Source organism: Prosopis cineraria, unplaced genomic scaffold (assembly GCF_029017545.1).
Source record: "Prosopis cineraria cultivar Desert tree isolate PC_DT_omini unplaced genomic scaffold, ASM2901754v1 PC13, whole genome shotgun sequence".
Classification (NCBI taxonomy): domain Eukaryota; kingdom Viridiplantae; phylum Streptophyta; class Magnoliopsida; order Fabales; family Fabaceae; genus Prosopis; species Prosopis cineraria.
The window spans coordinates 7,996,017-8,015,247 of NW_026555344.1; the positions used below are offsets into that span (position 1 = coordinate 7,996,017).

The following is a 19,231-nucleotide window of genomic DNA, read 5'->3' on the forward strand; positions in this document are numbered from 1 at the left end:
AAAAAATTGTGATAGTGGAAGATTAAATGAAATGACAGGGCAGCAGTAGTATGTATGTAGATAATTTAACGTTTTAATCCAGATAAAATTTAAATATGCATAGTTTATCTTTTTTGTTGTTGTTGTTAATAAGATAGTGTTATTTATACATGATATGAGTTGTATAGTGAGTACTAAGTAGCACTATTTATGATTTTTTATGAATTAATTAGATTGTTAGATATATAGATAGATCCTAGCAAGTAGCAAGTATAGTTACTCCAGGCTAAAATTGAGTCCCACCCGACTTGTGGATTCTATTAATTAATCCAATTTTGAGAAAAGAGAGAGTAGATTTTCACCTGATAGGAAAAATAATAGTTGGCTATATATATATATATATATATATATATATATATATATATATATATATATATATATATATATATAAAGATAGGAAAAATAATAGATCTTTTGGCCGAAACAAAAATACTATGGTGAAACCTTAATTTGCGATAAATAATACAAAAGAATATATATTGTGACGCACTTCCTATAGATTTAGACATATAGATTAGTTTCTCTTTTCGTACTTATTATTTCTTCTTCATTTCCTTTTTAAGAATTGCAAAAAAATAAAATAATAAATAAATATTAGGGAGGATAACTATTTTTTGACATTCATTCTTTAGCAGATAGAACTCGGTTTTTGTATCCACCATACCACTAAATGTAATACACAATTTTATACTTAAAAAACATTAAAGGGATCAAGAATATTAGTCTTGGTGGAAGAGGATACTGTGATTTAAGCACGAGGTTTTGAATTTGACTTTGTGTAAATTAAAAAATATTTTTAAAAAAATTACCCCTGATTGGACTGATAATATTCAAGTTTGATTCAATCAGATACATAACCATATAAAAAAAAAACACCTAAAAGGAGATTTTTAGTATCATGGCACTGCTTGAAAAATGATGGTTCATCGTGATACTGTCATGAATTAGCCATGGTGCAATATTGATTCTAATAATAATAATAATATATGCCTTTTTAACAAATATGAGTCAAGTTGATACACAGTTGGTCCTTTTACCATAGGCTCGTTGGCAAAAAAAAAAAAAAAAAAGAAAGAAAGAAAAGAAAAAGAAAATGACACACACACCCCGAAGGTTCAAGCTCAATCCACCTAATTTTTTAATATAAAAAATTATAATTTCTGGAACGGTTTTTGCTTTTTTATAATTTTGTCTACCGTCATTTATACGTTTTAATCTATTTTTTCAGGCGGTAAATGCAGAGAATTTTCAGTGTCTTTGCCGATGAAATCCCACGCGATTGGAAGGTCAATTACGCGAAGCAGCATCTTTGAGTGGCCACACGCGCGCACCCTTTTTAACTCTTCACATTTTGCAGCATCCTCGTTCCTGTCTCAGCTTCTTCTTCACAGTAGGGTTGCTGATAAACGCCATCATTCTCTGTCTTGTCGCACTTCCCTTCCCTGACGCTTTGTTCTGCTTTCTCTCATACGCCATAAACCCCAACTCACTTTCTCTCTATACCCGCTATAATGGGTGCTTCTCTGCCCCCTAAAGAGGCCAACCTCTTCAAGCTTATTGTTGTAAGCAGCCTTCGATTTTTTTTTTCTTTGTTTCTCATTTTCTGTTTATTTAGATTTTTGGATTGCTTCTCGTGGCTTGATCCAAGTTTGCTCACTTTCTCCTACTTTCTCAATTGCTTTGCCATCTTAAAACCCTAGGTTCTGTTATTTATATAATTAGTTTGTTATGGTTTTTTTTTTTGTTGCTGTGAAATCAAAGGAACTAATTTGGGGGTCTTCAGTTCAATTTTGTGGTTTTGGGGTATCGTAAGGTTGTCAGAATTTAGCGCCAGTTGAAATAAAGTTTGGTGCTTTAGAGTTTGAGTGTACTGCCAGCAGGAAGCGTGAACGGCTTTTCCCTTGATCAATCTAAGTGTGGGGGGCTTATCGTCGTCAATGTGCCTGCCCAGACAACCCAACTAAATCACGTGGTTATACCATGCATAATGAATATGATCAAATTTTATGATATTATATATAGTGGAGAAAATTCCTTCTGGAAATAATTTGTTACTGTTGTTATTGTACTATGCAAATGCTTTATCTACCTCTTAAAAGAGGGGTAAAAGAAATAAAACAACAACAACAACAACAACAACAAGCCTTTATCCCACTAGGTGGGGTCGGCTACATGGATTGCAAGACGCCATTGTGCTCTATCATTTATTAAGCTTTTAGAAATATTATTAATTAAGAGATCACGTTCAACAACTTCCAAGAGTGTTCTCTTAAAGAAAGAAAGAATTTTAAGTGAATATACTGCTTTGGAAAATACGGCATCGTTCTTATTCCTACTTCTTGGTCCTTTTCATAGAAAGGGTTGGGTTTCTTGATATAAGTATTGGTGCTTTAACCTTTAGAAATTTTTAGTTTATCAATGTGTAAAAGTTCATGTTCGTGAGCAAGGATTTAAGTAGATTTTGTTGATCGTAGTCATAGCGACATCTTTATGCAAAGAAAAAAAAAAAATTTCGTAACTGTTGGCTGTTGCTTATTCTTCCTTGCTTGTGTTCCTGTAGAAATCTTACGAAACCAAACAATACAAAAAGGGGCTCAAAGCAGCTGATTCCATTTTAAAAAAATTCCCTGATCATGGAGGTAAGCATTTTGGTTTGTTTCTCATGCTTTCACTTCTGGCCTGTAATCAATTCATTTTCCTTTTAAGTGGCTCTCAAGGAAACGTAATTTTAATAGTTTGTCAAGTTTTACACTCTTCATATCCTCACACTCAATTAGAGCATACTTCATTATATTTTTCTGACCATCTTCTTATTGTGTCTGATCCACCTCTGGTTGATAGAAACTTTATCAATGAAGGGTTTGACTTTAAATTGCATGGATCGTAAGTCTGAAGCATATGATCTTGTTCGTCAGGGACTAAAGGTCTTCTTTTATCTTTGATTATACACCCTTAACCTATTTTCATTCATTGTCAGATAATGCAGCTTAATTTTTTGTTCTGATGCAGAATGACCTAAAAAGTCATGTTTGCTGGCATGTTTATGGTCTGCTTTATCGATCAGATAGAGAATATAGGGAAGCAATTAAGTGCTACCGAAATGCACTGAAAATAGATCCTGACAATATTGAAATTCTACGTGACCTGTCACTCTTACAGGTAGCAATTTAATGCCTTTTGCCTCTTTGCTTAATTGTAGCATAGAAACTCAGATCCTCTCTCTCTCTCTCTCTCTCTCTCGTGCAAAGACTTTAACTTGGGTATCATTTTTCTGTCATAGTTAGGAATATGACAATTTCAACTGTTTTGTTTCATCAATTTAGAAAATTCTGTTCTTGCTCTGCTGATTACTTCACTTGCCTTTTAGACTGTATACTCTTGTAAATATACTTGGGTCATTTAAAATTCTTAGCGGAGTTGATAGTTACTTGACTCAGAAATCAAAGTATTAATGCCCTTTTGTTGTCAATTTAAATTCATTTCAGGATTAAACTGTGTTGTATTACGATTATTATTTATGGCTTAAATGTGTTAGATTAACCAGATTGGTGGTTGATCATGTCTCTCTGTTTGCAAAACCTTTGTTTTTTTATATAGAGAATTATAAAAGAAAAGTTCCATAAACTTCAAAGGACAGCTCCCCAAAAACCTATACGTCTAACCTGTTCACCTAGTTTGTAATTTATCTTCGTTTTGGACTCAGCTAATCTATGGCCCAACAAGAGGTAACTATGGGATAGGGTTACATACTGGAAGTATATTAAGAGACATGGCAAAAGAGGAAGAACACAGAACTTGATTGGTGAGGATCATAACATTCTGGAAGCTTAAGCTGTTAGGAAAAGGGCTAAGAATGGTTATATTATTATCTCTAACAAGCCCTTTACCAAGAAGCACTTTAGCCTTAAGCATGGACATTATTCAAGCCCAACATACACGGTGCTGAAATTTATTCTTATTAGAAGGATGGTGGCAACACAAATTGAAATCTTGACTGCTTATTTATAGAGTTTGGTTTTATGTCAAGGACCTTTTTATCCTAAAGCATAAGCTATTAGAAGAACGTCCAATAATGGTTTATCAATTATCAGCTGCACTGTCTTCCACTGGACCAAAAACAATATCTTAGAAGTAGGTTTGGTCCCTTAAATGTATCTATGTAATGTATTTATATAGTGAATTCTTTCAGCATTTATTGTTTTCTCTCATTTTGTGCTTTTTATCCTTACTCATCTTCAGGCTCAAATGCGAGATTTGAGTGGCTTTGTTGAGACAAGACAACAACTTCTGACACTGAAGCCAAATCATCGCATGAACTGGATTGGCTTTGCTGTTGCACACGATTTGAACTCTAAGTATTATCTTATTCCTTAGATTTAGGTGTTGGTATACTTTAGATGTTCATTGTGTTCCGTTCTGTTTATACTTTCATTCTCTGTAAAGAGGAGGAGTAAAAATCCTGCTTCTCGTATGATCATGCCTATGAATGCATTTTACATGTATGTCCCAAAGCTGATGGAATCAGCTTATTATTGCATTCATTCAAATTAATTTATTCATTATAAAAGCAAGAGAAGCAGCCATTTTTTTGTTACATTGAAAGGGTTTTACCTTTGGATGTCTACGCTCACCCCATCCTCAGAAAGAGCCTTTGATGAGTCAGAATTTGTTTTCCATTTTCCAATAGAGGCTATTGGTAATTGTTGTTTCTCTGGTTTTCTATCCATGATCTTGCGAAGAAAAATCCATGATTTAGAGCGGTAGTGGTGTTTGTATGTCAGGAGTCACTTGCAATGTTGGAATTTTTGGGGTATACAGCACTAATTTGGAAATTGAGGAAATTTAAATGGTTTTGTATGATGACATCGTGAACTGCCTTGATGATTACCCTTTAACATGTGGATCTCAGGATTATCTCTCATGTTTGGCACTGTTTCTTTTGCTTAATCTGTGGCATCTTAAGAAAACATGTTATTGGATGTTGTTTAATTGATCATGCCACTTTGTAAGAGATTATTTACTTAGTATCATAATACAATCCATGGAGTTATGATCTTGTACTATGAGGTCTGAACTTGTTACGGTTTTTATTCTTTCATTGTTCACAAAAATTAGTTGTGTTATTCTCACTAGTCTGTTACTGACATAGTTGGTTATCAACACATGTTTAATCTGTATGTTGGAATGAAAGTGTCTAATTTGGTTGTAATGCCATATGTCAAAATGATTTTGGCATGGATATTGTGATACCATATTATTGAATGTTCTCGATCATTGTAATTTTCTTTAAAAAAAAAAAATACCGTATCACTTTCCTCCTATTTATCAATGAATTGCTTTGGGAATAGCTTGGAGAAAATTGTTGCTGTGTTTAGCCTAAAGGTTCTTTAATGGTGTAAAGATGTAGATATATGTATATGAGAGATATTTCTCATTTACTTTACTGCAGTAGCTTGGTTTGGAGGCTTGGATTATGTTACTAGGGTCTACACTAGCTTTGCTTTTATTAACTGTTTATTGATTTAGAATCATTTGGTTCTTTTGACAGTCTTTTGTACTGACTTCTTTAATATGTAACAGTGCGTCCAAGGCTGTTGAAATTCTAGAAGCTTATGAAGGAACATTAGAAGATGATTATCCTCCAGAAAATGAACGTTGTGAGCATGGGGAAATGCTTTTATATAAAGTAAGGTTTTCCCTTTGACATTATCTTCAGCTGTTTCTTGTTTAATGCCATTTCATATATCAGGCGTTTGAGCTGTATTTTACATTAACCCAGTGGAAGTTTTATTGTCTTTTACTATTTCATGTTAATTTTTTTTTTTATAATTTGATATACGTATTTAGAAACTGTATGGGAAGATTTTGAACTTTAAGCTATTATGCCCAGATTCCAGAAACAAACTTATTATTAACCAGGGACTGAGAAATCTGGAATAGCCTTTGATTTCAATAACAAGAATGCCCATGTAACTAACATCAAGGCTTAAGACAGCCAACCATTCTTGCTAAAGAAACTGGAGTAAATTATATCGACCATTAGTCAATTTTGTGGTTGATGCTAAGTTTATCATATTTTGAAGCTTTTATCAATTTGATCATAAGATCTTTTGTTGCAGTATTGAGAGTGAACATTATTTTGACATTATAGCCAGTATCCTATGATTTTTATTGGATAAATGGGTCTCTTTCACGTTACTCTAGTTACGTGGACTGACTAATTAAATGTATTGGAAATATCTGGCTATTTCAAATGGCAATATTAAATGTAAATCCTGCGGCTGTCAATTCTACACCTGATTCTGAATAGTCAAGAATATTAAAAGTTTCGAATGGTATGAATTTTGGTCTTAAACTGATTTGAAAATGTATTTTTATGTGATGATATTTTTATCCAGATCTCCTTGTTAGAGAAATCAGGATTGCTTGAGAGAGCTCTTGAGGAGTTGCACAAGAAGGAATCAAAAATTGTATGTATGTTTTATTTACCGGGTTAGTTTTATAATATAACTGGTTAAGTGCAAGGAGAATGGAAAGTTAAATTGTTTCTCTTCGTGTTCCTTTTAGGTTGATAAGCTTGCATATAAAGAGCAAGAGGTATCTCTTTTAGTCAAGCTTGGTCGCTTCGGAGAAGGTGAAAAACTGTACCGGGCCTTACTTTCTATGAATCCTGACAATTATAGGTGATCTTTCTGGCCACTTAGTTTCTTTGTTGCACTTTTTTAACTGCACAGTCTATCAAGACCTTGTACCTTTCATGTTTCCCCTTGCTTTTGTCTCATTTTGCACACTTGTATTTTCCTTTGGAGTTGTTTTTGCATCTAAAGGTTCTGTTTATGTTGTTCAATGTTCAATTATAATTACTATTCATCTGCCATGCCTTGAACAAATTGATGTTAGTCTTTACTTTGTACTTGATCTGAATTGTTATCTATTTGAGCCCACTCAAGTGGGATGAGGAACCCTTCCCCAAAAGGTAGCTATTTAGATGGAAGAACCAACCCTGTTGAATACCTTAGAGCATCTCCTACTAACTCACCTTGATCTTCATCGCTATTCTTTTTGTTACAATATGCTGTCTATATTTTAACAATAGAAGAAAGATAATATGTTATATAAAACCCATTTGTCTCCGGGGTTGTGAAGAATAATCATGTTGAAATATTTCTGAAGGTTATTTAATCAGACCATTTGGGGTCTTTTTTTTTTTCATTTTCTCTTTGCCCATGGTTGATAATCTTTTTATGGATGTCCGTCTACCATTTACTCTGGTTGAGAGTCTCTAGCTAAATCTGTTTCTTTTGCTTCATATTATTATTCAGATACTATGAAGGTCTTCAAAAATGTCTTGGATTATATTTAGATAATGGCCGTTATTCTCTTGATGAGATAGAACGGTTAGATGCATTATACAAATCACTTCGACTGCAGTATAAGTGGTCTTCTGCTGTTAAGGTAATAGTTTATGCTTGTATTTTTATATACTCTTTAATTTCTTAAATATAATTGTTATGCATCAAAACAATAATCATCAATATATTGTACAAAAGTTGTGTGAGCCAGCTGCCTTAATCATCGTCTCCTCTCACAAAATGAACAGTGATGGCTCTAACAAATGCTTTTGGCTACCTCTGGCTGTGTGTTGTGTGTTTGGTGTTTTCTTCCCACCGTGGACTATTAATTATAAAAAAATCAGTTCCGTGCTTTTACACGAACCTTCTGGATTTTTCTTTCCTTTAGTCAATAATAAAGGATGTTTTGGGCCTGTCTATTTAATATTAAAAAATTACTGATGATTTTTATATGGTTTAGAGATTTTATAAAATGAGATTTATTTTACAGAAATTTTATGAACAATAGACATTATTTTATGTTGGGTTATAACAAGAAAAAGTTGTTGTTGTTGTTGTTATTATTTAGTTATTTGTAAATTTTATTTTTTTGTGGATCTCTGTTTAATGATTTTTATTTAGTTATTTTACAATTTTATGATATTTTTGTGTATCTTTGCATCTTTATGATATTTTCTCTCATTTACAGATTTTTTTCGAGATGCTAAAATCAGAAATCTTTTTCTTTTTTTAGATTCTAATTGTTTTCAGAAGTTTAAATCAACATCCTAAATCTTACAGAATAGATTTTTTTTAAAAAATAAGATATTTTTTCTTGAAAAAAGCTTAAACAAATAGGTCCTATATGCAATTATACAAAATAGGGTTAAAATCCAATTTTGCCCTTAAGTTATTCTTGGAAGAGCACTCAATGTCTAAACTCTTTGTTGTAGCAATGTTACCTTTAAAGTAATTAAAACGTTGCAATGTTGCCCTTGATGTTAAATTCATAAAAATGTTTGTATAGCCTCATGGGGCCCACTTGTGATGTGGCTGGTTTGTCTTGATGTCAAGTTCTAAACTTCTAGAAGCTATGCGAACAACCTTAGGCGATTCTTTTTCACAACAACTAATCGCTTTACAATGAGGTGATGTTGCTGGGCCATAGCGACGAGTACTAGTTGAACTCTATCATGTAGGTTACCATTGCCTTCAACCACTTTGGCGAGTAGCTGGTGTAGGGGATGCCGTGGTGCCAGAGGGGTTACATCCATGTCGTCAACAATGGCTACACGCATTGGGAGATGTATGCAAGCAAAGGCAGCAGAAACCCCACGATTGACGAATCCATATCTCATTTAGTACGATAATAATAAGGGATAATGAAAGACTCTTAATCCCTTAAGTTTACCTTAGTTATTGATTTGGTCCTTCATGTTTAATTTTTTATTGATATGATTCCTTATGTTTTCTTAAATTATCATGTGAGTCCTTTAAGTTTTGAAAAAAAAAATTGACTTTCAAAATAATCTTATGTGTAAATTATATTAATGACTTGGCATGCATATGTAGTTAAATGAGAACAACTTAACCCTCAAATTTGTTTGATTTTTATCAAGTCTTTATACTATGTTTTGTTCTCTTGTTTTTTAAAATTTCAAAGTCTATATTTTTCTCACCTAAATAATTATACTTCTTTTCGTTAATTTGCTTGGTTATCATCAATATTTTGTTATCCATGTCTGCAGATTTTAACATTTTAACATCATTTTTAAATAATAAGGATCAAGTTGATAAAATAAACTTAAGGGACTAAATTTGTAAATATTAAACTTGAGGGATCAAATCGATAAAAGAGAAAAAATTGAGGGACTACACTATGTTTGATTGGAGGGAAGGGGGAGGAATCCCCCCAATTTGGAGGGAGGGTTTTGAGCAGAGGGGAGGCAAAATTAAATTTTAACAAACTTTCCCTTCCCTCCATATTGCTAAACTCTCCTTGCCTTGTCCCATCCAAACAAGGGGAGGGAAAATTTCATCCCTCTCCCTCCAACCAAACAGCGAGTAAAAGCTACATTATCCCTATATTATTATGGATAAATAAACATTGAAACAAATAAATAAAGACCACCATTTCCTATCCTTTGATTCTGTGTGCTTCCCCCAAATTCATTGTCTCTTGCATTTGTTTGCCCTCTTTTCCATTCTCTCTTTCTGCTTTATCATATTTCATCTTCATCTGTTGTGAGCTCTTTGTTGTCTTTTTGGTCTTTGTTCAATTTATTCGGGTTTTCCATTTCTGGAAATCTTTAGCGTTTTAGTCAGTGCTAGTGAATTTTGCTTGGTAATTATGCGGATTGAAGTGTGTGGTCACATGCGCACTGATGTTCTTTCAATTGCTGGAGGATCAGAAGTTGGTACCAGGATCGATGGGAATATTGTGGTGTCAGTTGAGTTGTCAAATGATCTGTGCAGTAAGTATGGTCTTCAACGTCTTCAATTGGGAGAAATAACAACCTATCTTCCGATAGGTCACCTCTTTTTTGCCCTTCTTACTCTCCACTAGCCTACTGTTAGGTGCTGAAAAAAAGTAACAAAATGAAATGAGAGGAACAAATCTATTAAGATGATATAAAACAAGAATCTCCTTCTCTACTTCTCTTAATAGTCACGCTGAGTAGAATATCCAAAGAGTTGAAAGACTATTTTTATTGATGATATGCTAGCTTTTGAGTTGCTAGTCATATTTATAAAGTCAAATACAATTCAAAATACTAAATGAAATCAAGATAACTAGATAATTAAATAAATACTCTATAAAGTATTCTAAAATCTATATCTGAATAAAATACTGAATAAAAACTAAATAAAGCCTAAAAAAACTAAATATCTAAATAAAAGCTCCTGAATTCTATCCTAAAATATTCCCAATTCAAATAATGAAATCAAACTTAATTTATCTTCTAAGGCTTCCTTCTTGAATAAATTCCAAGTTACTGAAAAATGGACTGGTCATTGACCCGGTTAAGATAGTTGGTCAGGAGCTACTCTGGGTTGACACTACCCTGGATTAGCTCATAAACTGGACTGGCCAACTACCTAGTTCATTGGGTTATCAGTTGAACTGGCCAATCCGGTCCTGGTTTCCGTTCACTGATAAATCTTTAATGGAAGTCTATTTGAGATCTTATCACCTACTTGGATCCACCTGGCTTGTTGGGTTAGACTTATTTCTCTATCAACAAATTTACTGTCAATGTTAGGGAATTTAACATCAAGGGTGACATTGCTATGGCAAAGAGTTTAGGATAGTGCTCATTCAAAAATAGTTCAAGGGCAAAAATGAATGTTGACCCTATAAAAATATATAATATATATCTTGAATATATATAATCTATAAAGGTTATTAACTATTCATTAAACTAAAAACTCAAAAACCCTTTGGGTAAAGCCCTTTGCGTACTCCAACACCATGGCTTCATCAAGCTCCACTGCTTCATCTTCACAGTGGCTTCATGGCACATTCATTTGATTGGAATAATTTGGGAAGTGGAGTGGGTGGCTTAAGTAATAATTATCTTAACCTCTGAATTGTCAATATATTACATAAAACTAAAATAAAAAATTATTAAATGAGGTTTATAAGAAATATTTTCTAGAAAATTACTTAGCTTAGTGTCGGAAACCTTATTCTGCAATATAATAATTTCTCAGATTTTGAGCATTGCACCAGGAAGAAATTTATGAAATTTTTCAAATATATTTTATGTGAAGTATTTCATTCTTTATAGGTAGCAAAAGCTTAAGACTATTTATCAGTAATTTTAGCATTCAAATTTTGTCGGAATTAATTTAAACTCGTGCATTTATCTGTAGGTTCTTTAATGTAGAGTTGCCATTTCTACTCAGTTATCTTCCTCAATGTAAACTTTGCTGAAATTATCATTCCCCCTCTTTTCAGTTTTTATTCGTTATCATGGAAAAGGAATTGTATTTTCATTGTGTCCCGGGGAGTAAATTCTTAGTTAAATTACTGTGTTCGCATATTATCCGTATAAAGAAAGAGATTTTCATTTGTGTCTTTGTTTCAGTTTTCATGCTGCATATATTTTCTTCATTTTTAGTACCCCATTTTGCTTTGATGCATAGCGGCGCCCCCCTCCCCCCCAAAAAAAATAATAATAATGAAAACAAAAAAAGAAGTGATCAAGTGAGAGACAGAACCGTGTTGCACACACGCACTTCATAGAAGGCCAGGATTTCTTTCTTGGGAGAATGGCAGTGAGGGCTCCTAGAGGAGAAAAAGTGGCAGTGAGGGCCAAAAACAACTGAAAGTTCATCTATGCACAACTACGAGTTCATGGATTCACTTGTGTATAAATGAACCTTCAGTTGTTTTGGGCCTTTACTGCTATTTTTTCTCCTCCGGGAGCCCTCACTGCCATTCTCCCTTCTTTTTTCTTGTTACCTTGCTACAAAACAGGAATGTGGTATGTACAGGAAAAGTGTTTTGAAATATCACTAGGCATGAAAAGTAAAGTTATTGTAAGTTTTTTGTTCCATCTATGATTGATCTGGGTTAGTAGTTATTACGAGGGAAAACTTTTCAGGTATTATTTTGAATCCATCATCTATAGAAGTGTTCTAGTATAGTGACCTGGTTTTCCAATAGTTTTATAATGAACAATTTTATTGGAGTGTCCGTATATTAGAATGGAACTCATTCTCCATTTGATCTCTATGTTTGCCAGAGAATACCCCTTGATTTTCTACAAGGTGAAAAATTTCAAGAGGCAGCAGATAATTATATTAGGCCTCTCCTAACTAAGGTATATGCAATTCTTTTTTGAATAACATATAGCCTCTTCTAGTCAAGTACCTTCATAACTAATTGATATTTCCTGTTTGGTACTTTCAGGGGGTTCCATCCCTGTTCTCTGATCTTTCTCCATTGTACCATCACCCTGGGAAGGTTAGTTTTATCATTTCTCTGCTAATGCTAAAAGATTTTGGATCATTTCAAGGCTACAATATAATATGCTAGTGGAAAATTTCGCTTCCTTTTGGTAGTAAAGTGTTTGATCTTATTGCCTCTAACAGGCAGACATTTTGGAACGACTTATTCTGGACTTAGAGCATTCAGTTAGGACAAATGGTCAATACCCTGGGAGGTAAGATAAGCCTAAGAATTATAAATATGTGTAGCAGGTTTGGTTAGCATTTAATGATCTCTTATTGAAGATCCATTAGTGAAGATAGAGTTTTACTAAAGGACATTTACAATCGTGTTGGACTAATATGAGAATGACAATCTGCTAAAGACCAACTTGGGCATTGATAGGTTTTATCTTAGGTCATATAATGCTTAGGTCTAATTTTTATGGGTTTGAGACAAATTAACGTGCATGTCAAGTATAACTGCATGTTGAAAAGTTGGACACTTTAGCCATGGCATTCTGCACATGATGGGCACAATAAAGTGGCTTCAGATTTGGCCAGGCAAAATTGTGTGCACAATGTGTTGGCCAATCTCTGGACTGGGATGTCGAATGCAGAGACATGTAGCATGTCATATTGTTTCATCTTTGTTTTTGTGCTTTGGAACTTTTCTCCTCTACTGAATGCTAACCGTAATTTATCTTGTATACAGTTTAGAAAATGAGCCCCCTTCAACTCTCATGTGGATTTTATTTTTATTGGCTCAGGTTGGTGACCCTATTTTTGATATTTTTACTATACATTTTCTGTGCATTCCTCTATTTTTGTTTTCTCTTCTGAACTCTATTCTGGTACAGCATCATGATAAACTGGGCCAACATGAAATTGCTCTTTCAAAAATTGATGAGGCTATAGAACATACGCCTACTGTTATTGATCTATATTCTGTCAAGGTTTGTTCATACCTCTAATGATTCTTGTTATGTTCTTGTTTTGGTCTAGTTAATTTTTGCGTAAATCCTTCTGTGATATTATAAACTTTGTATTCTGTTTAATGGAGTATAACAATTGAACACTTGTTTGCATAGGCTGATAACTTTTAGCCTTCTGGCACTCGTAGTGTAGAACATCTTACTTTAGCCACCTATGCTTTGATTACCTATTAAACTCTCATGCTATGCTATATGTAGCAGTAAAGTGAAAAAATGCTCAAATTTCAGATGCTAATGTTTTTCTTCCATTGCATAAACCATAATGTCTTCACCATGTCAACATGATAATATCTGTTGAGATTAGCATGTCAGTGTTATTATAAAAGGGCTCTTCCATGATAGAAAAAGACATTTTGTTAAAAAAATGATAGAAAAAGACATCTAAATCAATTAAGAAAAACAGAGTTAAAGTGATACCATCACTAGTGAGCTAATTGTAAACTTGATGGCACAGATGAGTGATATTGAGTTGAGGTCAAAGAGTCTTGGTTAGCACAGCAGTGATGCTTCCTTATTGTCAATAGTATGCATAAAATTTTGTTGAATTTTTTTGCTTGTCTTTGTATACCAGAGCCGGATACTGAAGCATGCTGGTGATTTGGCTGCTGCTGCTGCGTTTTCAGATGAAGCTAGATGCATGGATCTTGCTGATCGATATATCAACAGTGAATGTGTTAAGCGCATGCTGCAAGCTGATCAGGTTTTCATCTTTCTTATCATTGAATCTGAATTGTATTCACGCCTGAACTGTGTTTGTCATGTGAAATTCTCTTTTACCTTTTCTGACTACTTTGTTTTTATTTTCCATTGTTACAAGGTGGCTTTGGCTGAAAAAACTGCTGTCTTGTTCACGAAGGATGGGGATCAGCACAACAATCTCCATGACATGCAGTGCATGTGGTCTGTATCTGATGATGTGTAACATTGGGTATTATCCAAAGGATATTGCTACTTAATGCACTTTTCTTATCATTTATCTTTGAAAGGTATGAGCTTGCCTCGGGTGAAAGCTATTTCCGTCAAGGTGATCTTGGGCGGGCTCTCAAAAAATTTTTGGCAGTGGAGAAGCATTATGCTGATATTACTGAAGATCAGTTTGATTTCCATTCATACTGCTTAAGAAAAATGACTTTGCGAACTTATGTGGAAATGCTTGCATTTCAAGACAGACTGCACTCACATGACTACTTTCATAAAGCAGCCGCTGGAGCTATCAGGTGAATAAATTGTTGTTTTGCTTTGCTTTGTTCTTTTTTTTTAATAAGTACATTGCACGAGTTGTTAGGTTTGGCAGTATTCTGTGACGTGTGTTGGAGAATAGACGTCTCACATCTGAAAGTCTTGAGAAATATGAAAGCTATATAAATTTGAGGCAATCCTAACCTGGCAGCTTCTGCTATTTTAGTGATTTGGATGAGCCCATGTGCAAACCCTTGTGAAAAATTAACATGGTAAAGGCCTAACTGCTGTAAGATACAAAACCTGTAAAAGAAAGAGAATTGTAGGACTTGAGTCCTCTAGGTTCAAGAATACAAGTCCAGACAGTGAAGAAAAAGGAACGCAAGCCCAGGCAAAATAAAATTGGACCCAGACAATAATTGGACTAAAAAAAATGTAGGACCTGAGGCCTCTTGGGTTCAAGAGTGCAAGCCTACTCTGAATAAAATTGGGCCCAAATGATAACTGGACTCAGAGAAGGAGTGTAGTCCAGTTACATTTGAGGAGTGTAGGAGAATACGAGTCCCACATCTAAAAGCCATGAGACATATGAAAGCTATACAAGCTTGAGGCAATCCTAACCAAGTAGCCTAAAGCTAGTTAGGTCATGTGGATGAGCCCAAGCACAAACCCATACAAATCATTAACAATTTGTTATTTGTCTAGCAAAGTCAAAAGCTCTTCATTCCTTCTATGTTTGAGATGCAAATTCTTCTGCTCCCACTCCCATTGTGAGGCTGAGCGGGATGTTATAGTTTTGTCACAAATTTCATTAAAGAGTTAATTTGTGACTGCCATAACAGTTCAGCCTAAATGAAAGTCCTGCTTTTATGAGCTGCAGATGTTATATAAAATTGTATGATTCTCCTCCAAAGTCTGCAGCTGAGGAGGATGAAGATATGTCCAAGTTGCTTCCATCTCAGAAAAAGAAGATGAGGCAAAAACAGAGAAAAGGCAGAAGCGCGAGCTAAGAAAGTATTGTCTTTTCTATAGCTTCTGCTGAACTTATTGTTGGAACCCCGCTTACCTATTGATTTATTTTCCTTTTAGGAGGCAGAAGGAAGGAATGAAGAGTCAAGCACCAGTGGTGTATCAAAATCTGGAAAGCGGCATGTAAAACCTGTTGATCCGGATCCACGGGGTGAAAAGTTGTTGCAGGTTGATTTCCATTGCTTGTAGTGCCCACTGAGATTCACATTTTCATATGATGTCTGTTTTGGCTTAGACCTATTTTAAAGCTACTTTCCCGTCTCATTTGTATCTTGTTTGCACTTAGATTGAAGATCCCCTGTCGGAAGCAACAAAATACTTGAAGTTGCTGCAGAAGAACTCGTCTGATTCATTGGAGACACACTTTCTTGCATTTGAATTATATATGAGAAAGCAGAAGATTTTACTTGCCTTTCAGGTTCGTTTTAAAAAGGAACTCAACTTTATCAGTCATTTTATCCTATTTACCCTTAATAGGCTTGTAATACTTGACCTGTATTAAAAGTTGAGATTGTCTTGCTATTTTAAGCACATTACAAGGGTTTGGGGGAGCTCTATTTCTTTTTTTTTTTAAATGATTCATAAATTTTAAATCCATCATGGAATGAATTTAAACATTGACAAAACCAAATTTCAATTTTGTTAATTTTAGCTCATATGGTATGCTGATATCATGCTTCCTCTACCATTGTACAATTTGATGCTAGTTCATTGACTTGTAGGCTGTGAAGCAGTTGCTGAGATTGGATGCTGAACACCCTGATTCTCATCGTTGCTTGGTATGTTATTTCTTCTTAAGTTAGTGGGTTAATGAAGCTTACATTTTCAATGTATAATATATGAAAATAATAAAAATGTCGAAATATTTGATCATCTGGGCTTCAATCTATGTTGTTATTGTACTTGTCACATATTTGTTTGTACATGTCTAGTCTATCTATTGTTATATGCATGATGAATCACATGTAAAGAATATGACATTATGAATATGATATCAAAAAAAGTATTCCTCCATATTTGTCACCAGGTCCTCCCCCCTTTTTTCTTTTTTCCTGTTTTGCAATTCTCTGCTATGTCTTCATTGTGTTTTCCTGTGACAATTTCTGTTTCTATCAACTACCTGAAGAAAAAAATTGTCGTTTATCTGCTGTCTGTTGCAGATTAAATTTTTCCATAAAGTGGGGTCCATGAATGCTCCCGTGACTGACAGTGAGAAACTCATATGGAGTGTTTTAGAAGCTGAACGCCCTACCATTAGGTTCTCATGTTTACTTTTTTCTTTTTCATATTTACGTGGCTAATGTATACAATAATCTTGATCCTGTTGAGATTAGATCTAACTCTTGTTCATTCCTTTTGCACAGTCAATTGCATGAGAAATCTCTCTTCGAGGCAAACAACTCTTTCCTTGAAAAACATGAAGGTCGTAGTCAATGCTATTGTTACAAGTTCATGCCTTATATTATTTGAGTTCCTAGTGCTAATAGGACAAGCAATGCTAGCATGAGTAGCGTGTACTATGCTGTCTCTTGTTGTTCAGAAGGCTGCCTAATTAAGTCAGTATCTTGTGAATTTTTCAAAGTCATCTCTCTATTTCTTTGTAATAATCAGCTTTTGTTGGTGGCTAATGTGGCTCAAGCTTGATTACAATGTTGTCTTATTAGATGGCTCTCTTATTTGCAGATTCTTTGATGCATAGAGCTGCTTTTGCGGAAATGTTGTACATTTTGGATCCCAACAGAAAGAAAGAGGCTGTAGAGTTGATTGAAGTCTTAACCAATGATCTAGTACCAAGGTACTTGCTTTTTATTTCCCATTTGTTTTTTTCTGTTTTTTTTAATCTATGTAATGCTATTTTATGAAACTTGCAATAATTTTCCCTGCCCAGAAATGGAGCCCTGGGACCAGTCAAGGAGTGGAAACTTAAAGACTGTGTTGCAGTTCATAAACTTCTTGAAACAGTCCTTGATGAGCAGGATACTGCATCGAGTGAGTATAAAATTTTAACCTAATTTTGAGGTTTTCGTTTTGCTAAACATTCAACTGAACAATGCACCTGCATACCTATATTCGGTGACACCCAACTTGAAGTGACACCAATTCAGGTGCCGGCATAATTGCTGAATTTAATTTGTGTTCTTCAGTTAGCCAAATTTTTAGAGATTTGATGTGGTAGTTTTAAAATTTCCTTAACTTGTAGGCTGTTTCTCTGTTTTCATTCTCTCTTCTCTGTATTTCTTACCTTGTATCAATGTAATGGATTTAAAATTTCCTTAACTTGTATCAATGTTTTAATGGTAGATTAAAAGTTGCATAACCAGAACTTTTGCTTATCTTGGTGCTCTTATTAGATAATTAAGCACTTAAATCTCATGGTTTTCATTCTCATTGCTCTAGAAGTAGGAACTATCTTTTTAAGTATTACCTGTTAATGATATAACTTCATAATGGATTTTTATGTATCAATGGAAATGATATGATTTGCTTCTGGTACTAAGATTTGTGCTCACTATTGCAGGATGGAAAACATGTTGTGCAAAGTGTTTTCCCTATTCTACATATTTTGAGGGCAGCCGTAGCTCTGCCTGTCCTAACTCGATCTTGAATCAGATATGTAAGAATGCTGAAAATGGGAGTCCTAACCTTTCAGTGGGTGCTCAAAATGCAAACTCCATTACATCAAATGGGAATTTAGAGGCATTTAGTAAACTCACCATTGACAAAGTTGAATACGTATATTGGAGCAAACAGAATTTCTTGTCACTTGGTTGGTCATGGAAACCAGGCTAGTTTGACATTTCTCTGAATAGACCCAAGTTGCAATTTGTGACTATAGGTCATACTGAGTTTTGTAGCAAAGCCATGGCAAGTTCTGCGAGCAAGTTACTCGTTCTCAACTAAGTTATGTCTTTTGCAAATGTGTATAATCTTACGTCAATTATGCTCTAGGGTGAATTTTTCATTTGTTCACCCCATTTTCCAGAGAAATGGTACAGGGCTCCAAGGATTTGCACCATCTTCCAATATTGTCATTTAACTATTGGGGAGAGAGCTACGGGAATTTTTTCAGGTTTCTGGTTCTGGATCCAGCCAACAGCACATACGTACACCGAGCCTGTTGTACCATGCTTATTTTGTTAGCGTATTCAATCATGTATAAACAATGAACTCGGAAAATTTTGCATCAAAATCAACTTTTTTGACCGAGCTTTAGCTTCTGATGAATTTTAGTCAAGTTTTATGTTCTTGCAATTGTATTGTAGTCATCTGTTGGAAACTATTGAGAGGGAACTGATTGATAAATGACTTAGATAAACATCCATTGAGGAGATATTTATTGTGCGGAGTTTTTTAGACGTCATGCGCCTAGCTAAGCTTCCTATGTTGTAATTATTTTTGCTATTGCTCTTAAGAGGATCATATATATAGGGCAGTTGTGTTCTGTCAGTCTGTTATCCGTGTTTCGTTTGGCTAGTGCTTGATGCTTATGTTTATTGTTTACAATGATTTTTATGATATCACAAGTAGCATGCTGCGATTAATTGGCATCATCTTAGTCATGAAGTGAAATCTAGCTGTTGATTTTTTTAATGCTGAACTCTTAGTAGTAATATTTAACATTAATTTAGAAAATCAGCTCCTCTTTGAATCCACTTACGATCTGTAGTATTGTTTTTCCTTCTGTGAAAGCATAGAAAAGTATCGCTAAGAAGAATTGTCGGA

At 34.4% G+C, this 19,231-nt stretch overlaps 1 protein-coding gene across 1 annotated transcript; it reads left to right on the top strand.

Moving 5' to 3' along the window:
* The first annotated feature begins 1,348 nt into the window (after positions 1–1,348).
* LOC129290697 (N-terminal acetyltransferase A complex auxiliary subunit NAA15) lies at positions 1,349–18,839 on the top strand. Its single transcript, XM_054927574.1, is given in 27 exon segments — positions 1,349–1,601; positions 2,600–2,678; positions 2,881–2,963; positions 3,049–3,198; positions 4,279–4,394; positions 5,620–5,725; positions 6,438–6,509; positions 6,607–6,722; positions 7,362–7,494; positions 12,122–12,199; positions 12,289–12,342; positions 12,471–12,541; positions 13,021–13,075; positions 13,166–13,261; positions 13,872–14,000; positions 14,118–14,200; positions 14,287–14,517; positions 15,360–15,453; positions 15,455–15,493; positions 15,569–15,676; positions 15,795–15,926; positions 16,231–16,287; positions 16,669–16,766; positions 16,873–16,931; positions 17,192–17,303; positions 17,397–17,497; positions 18,027–18,839. Coding segments are annotated over 27 exon segments (2,775 nt in total). The 5' UTR covers positions 1,349–1,550; the 3' UTR covers positions 18,299–18,839.
* Positions 18,840–19,231: the final 392 nt, after the last annotated feature.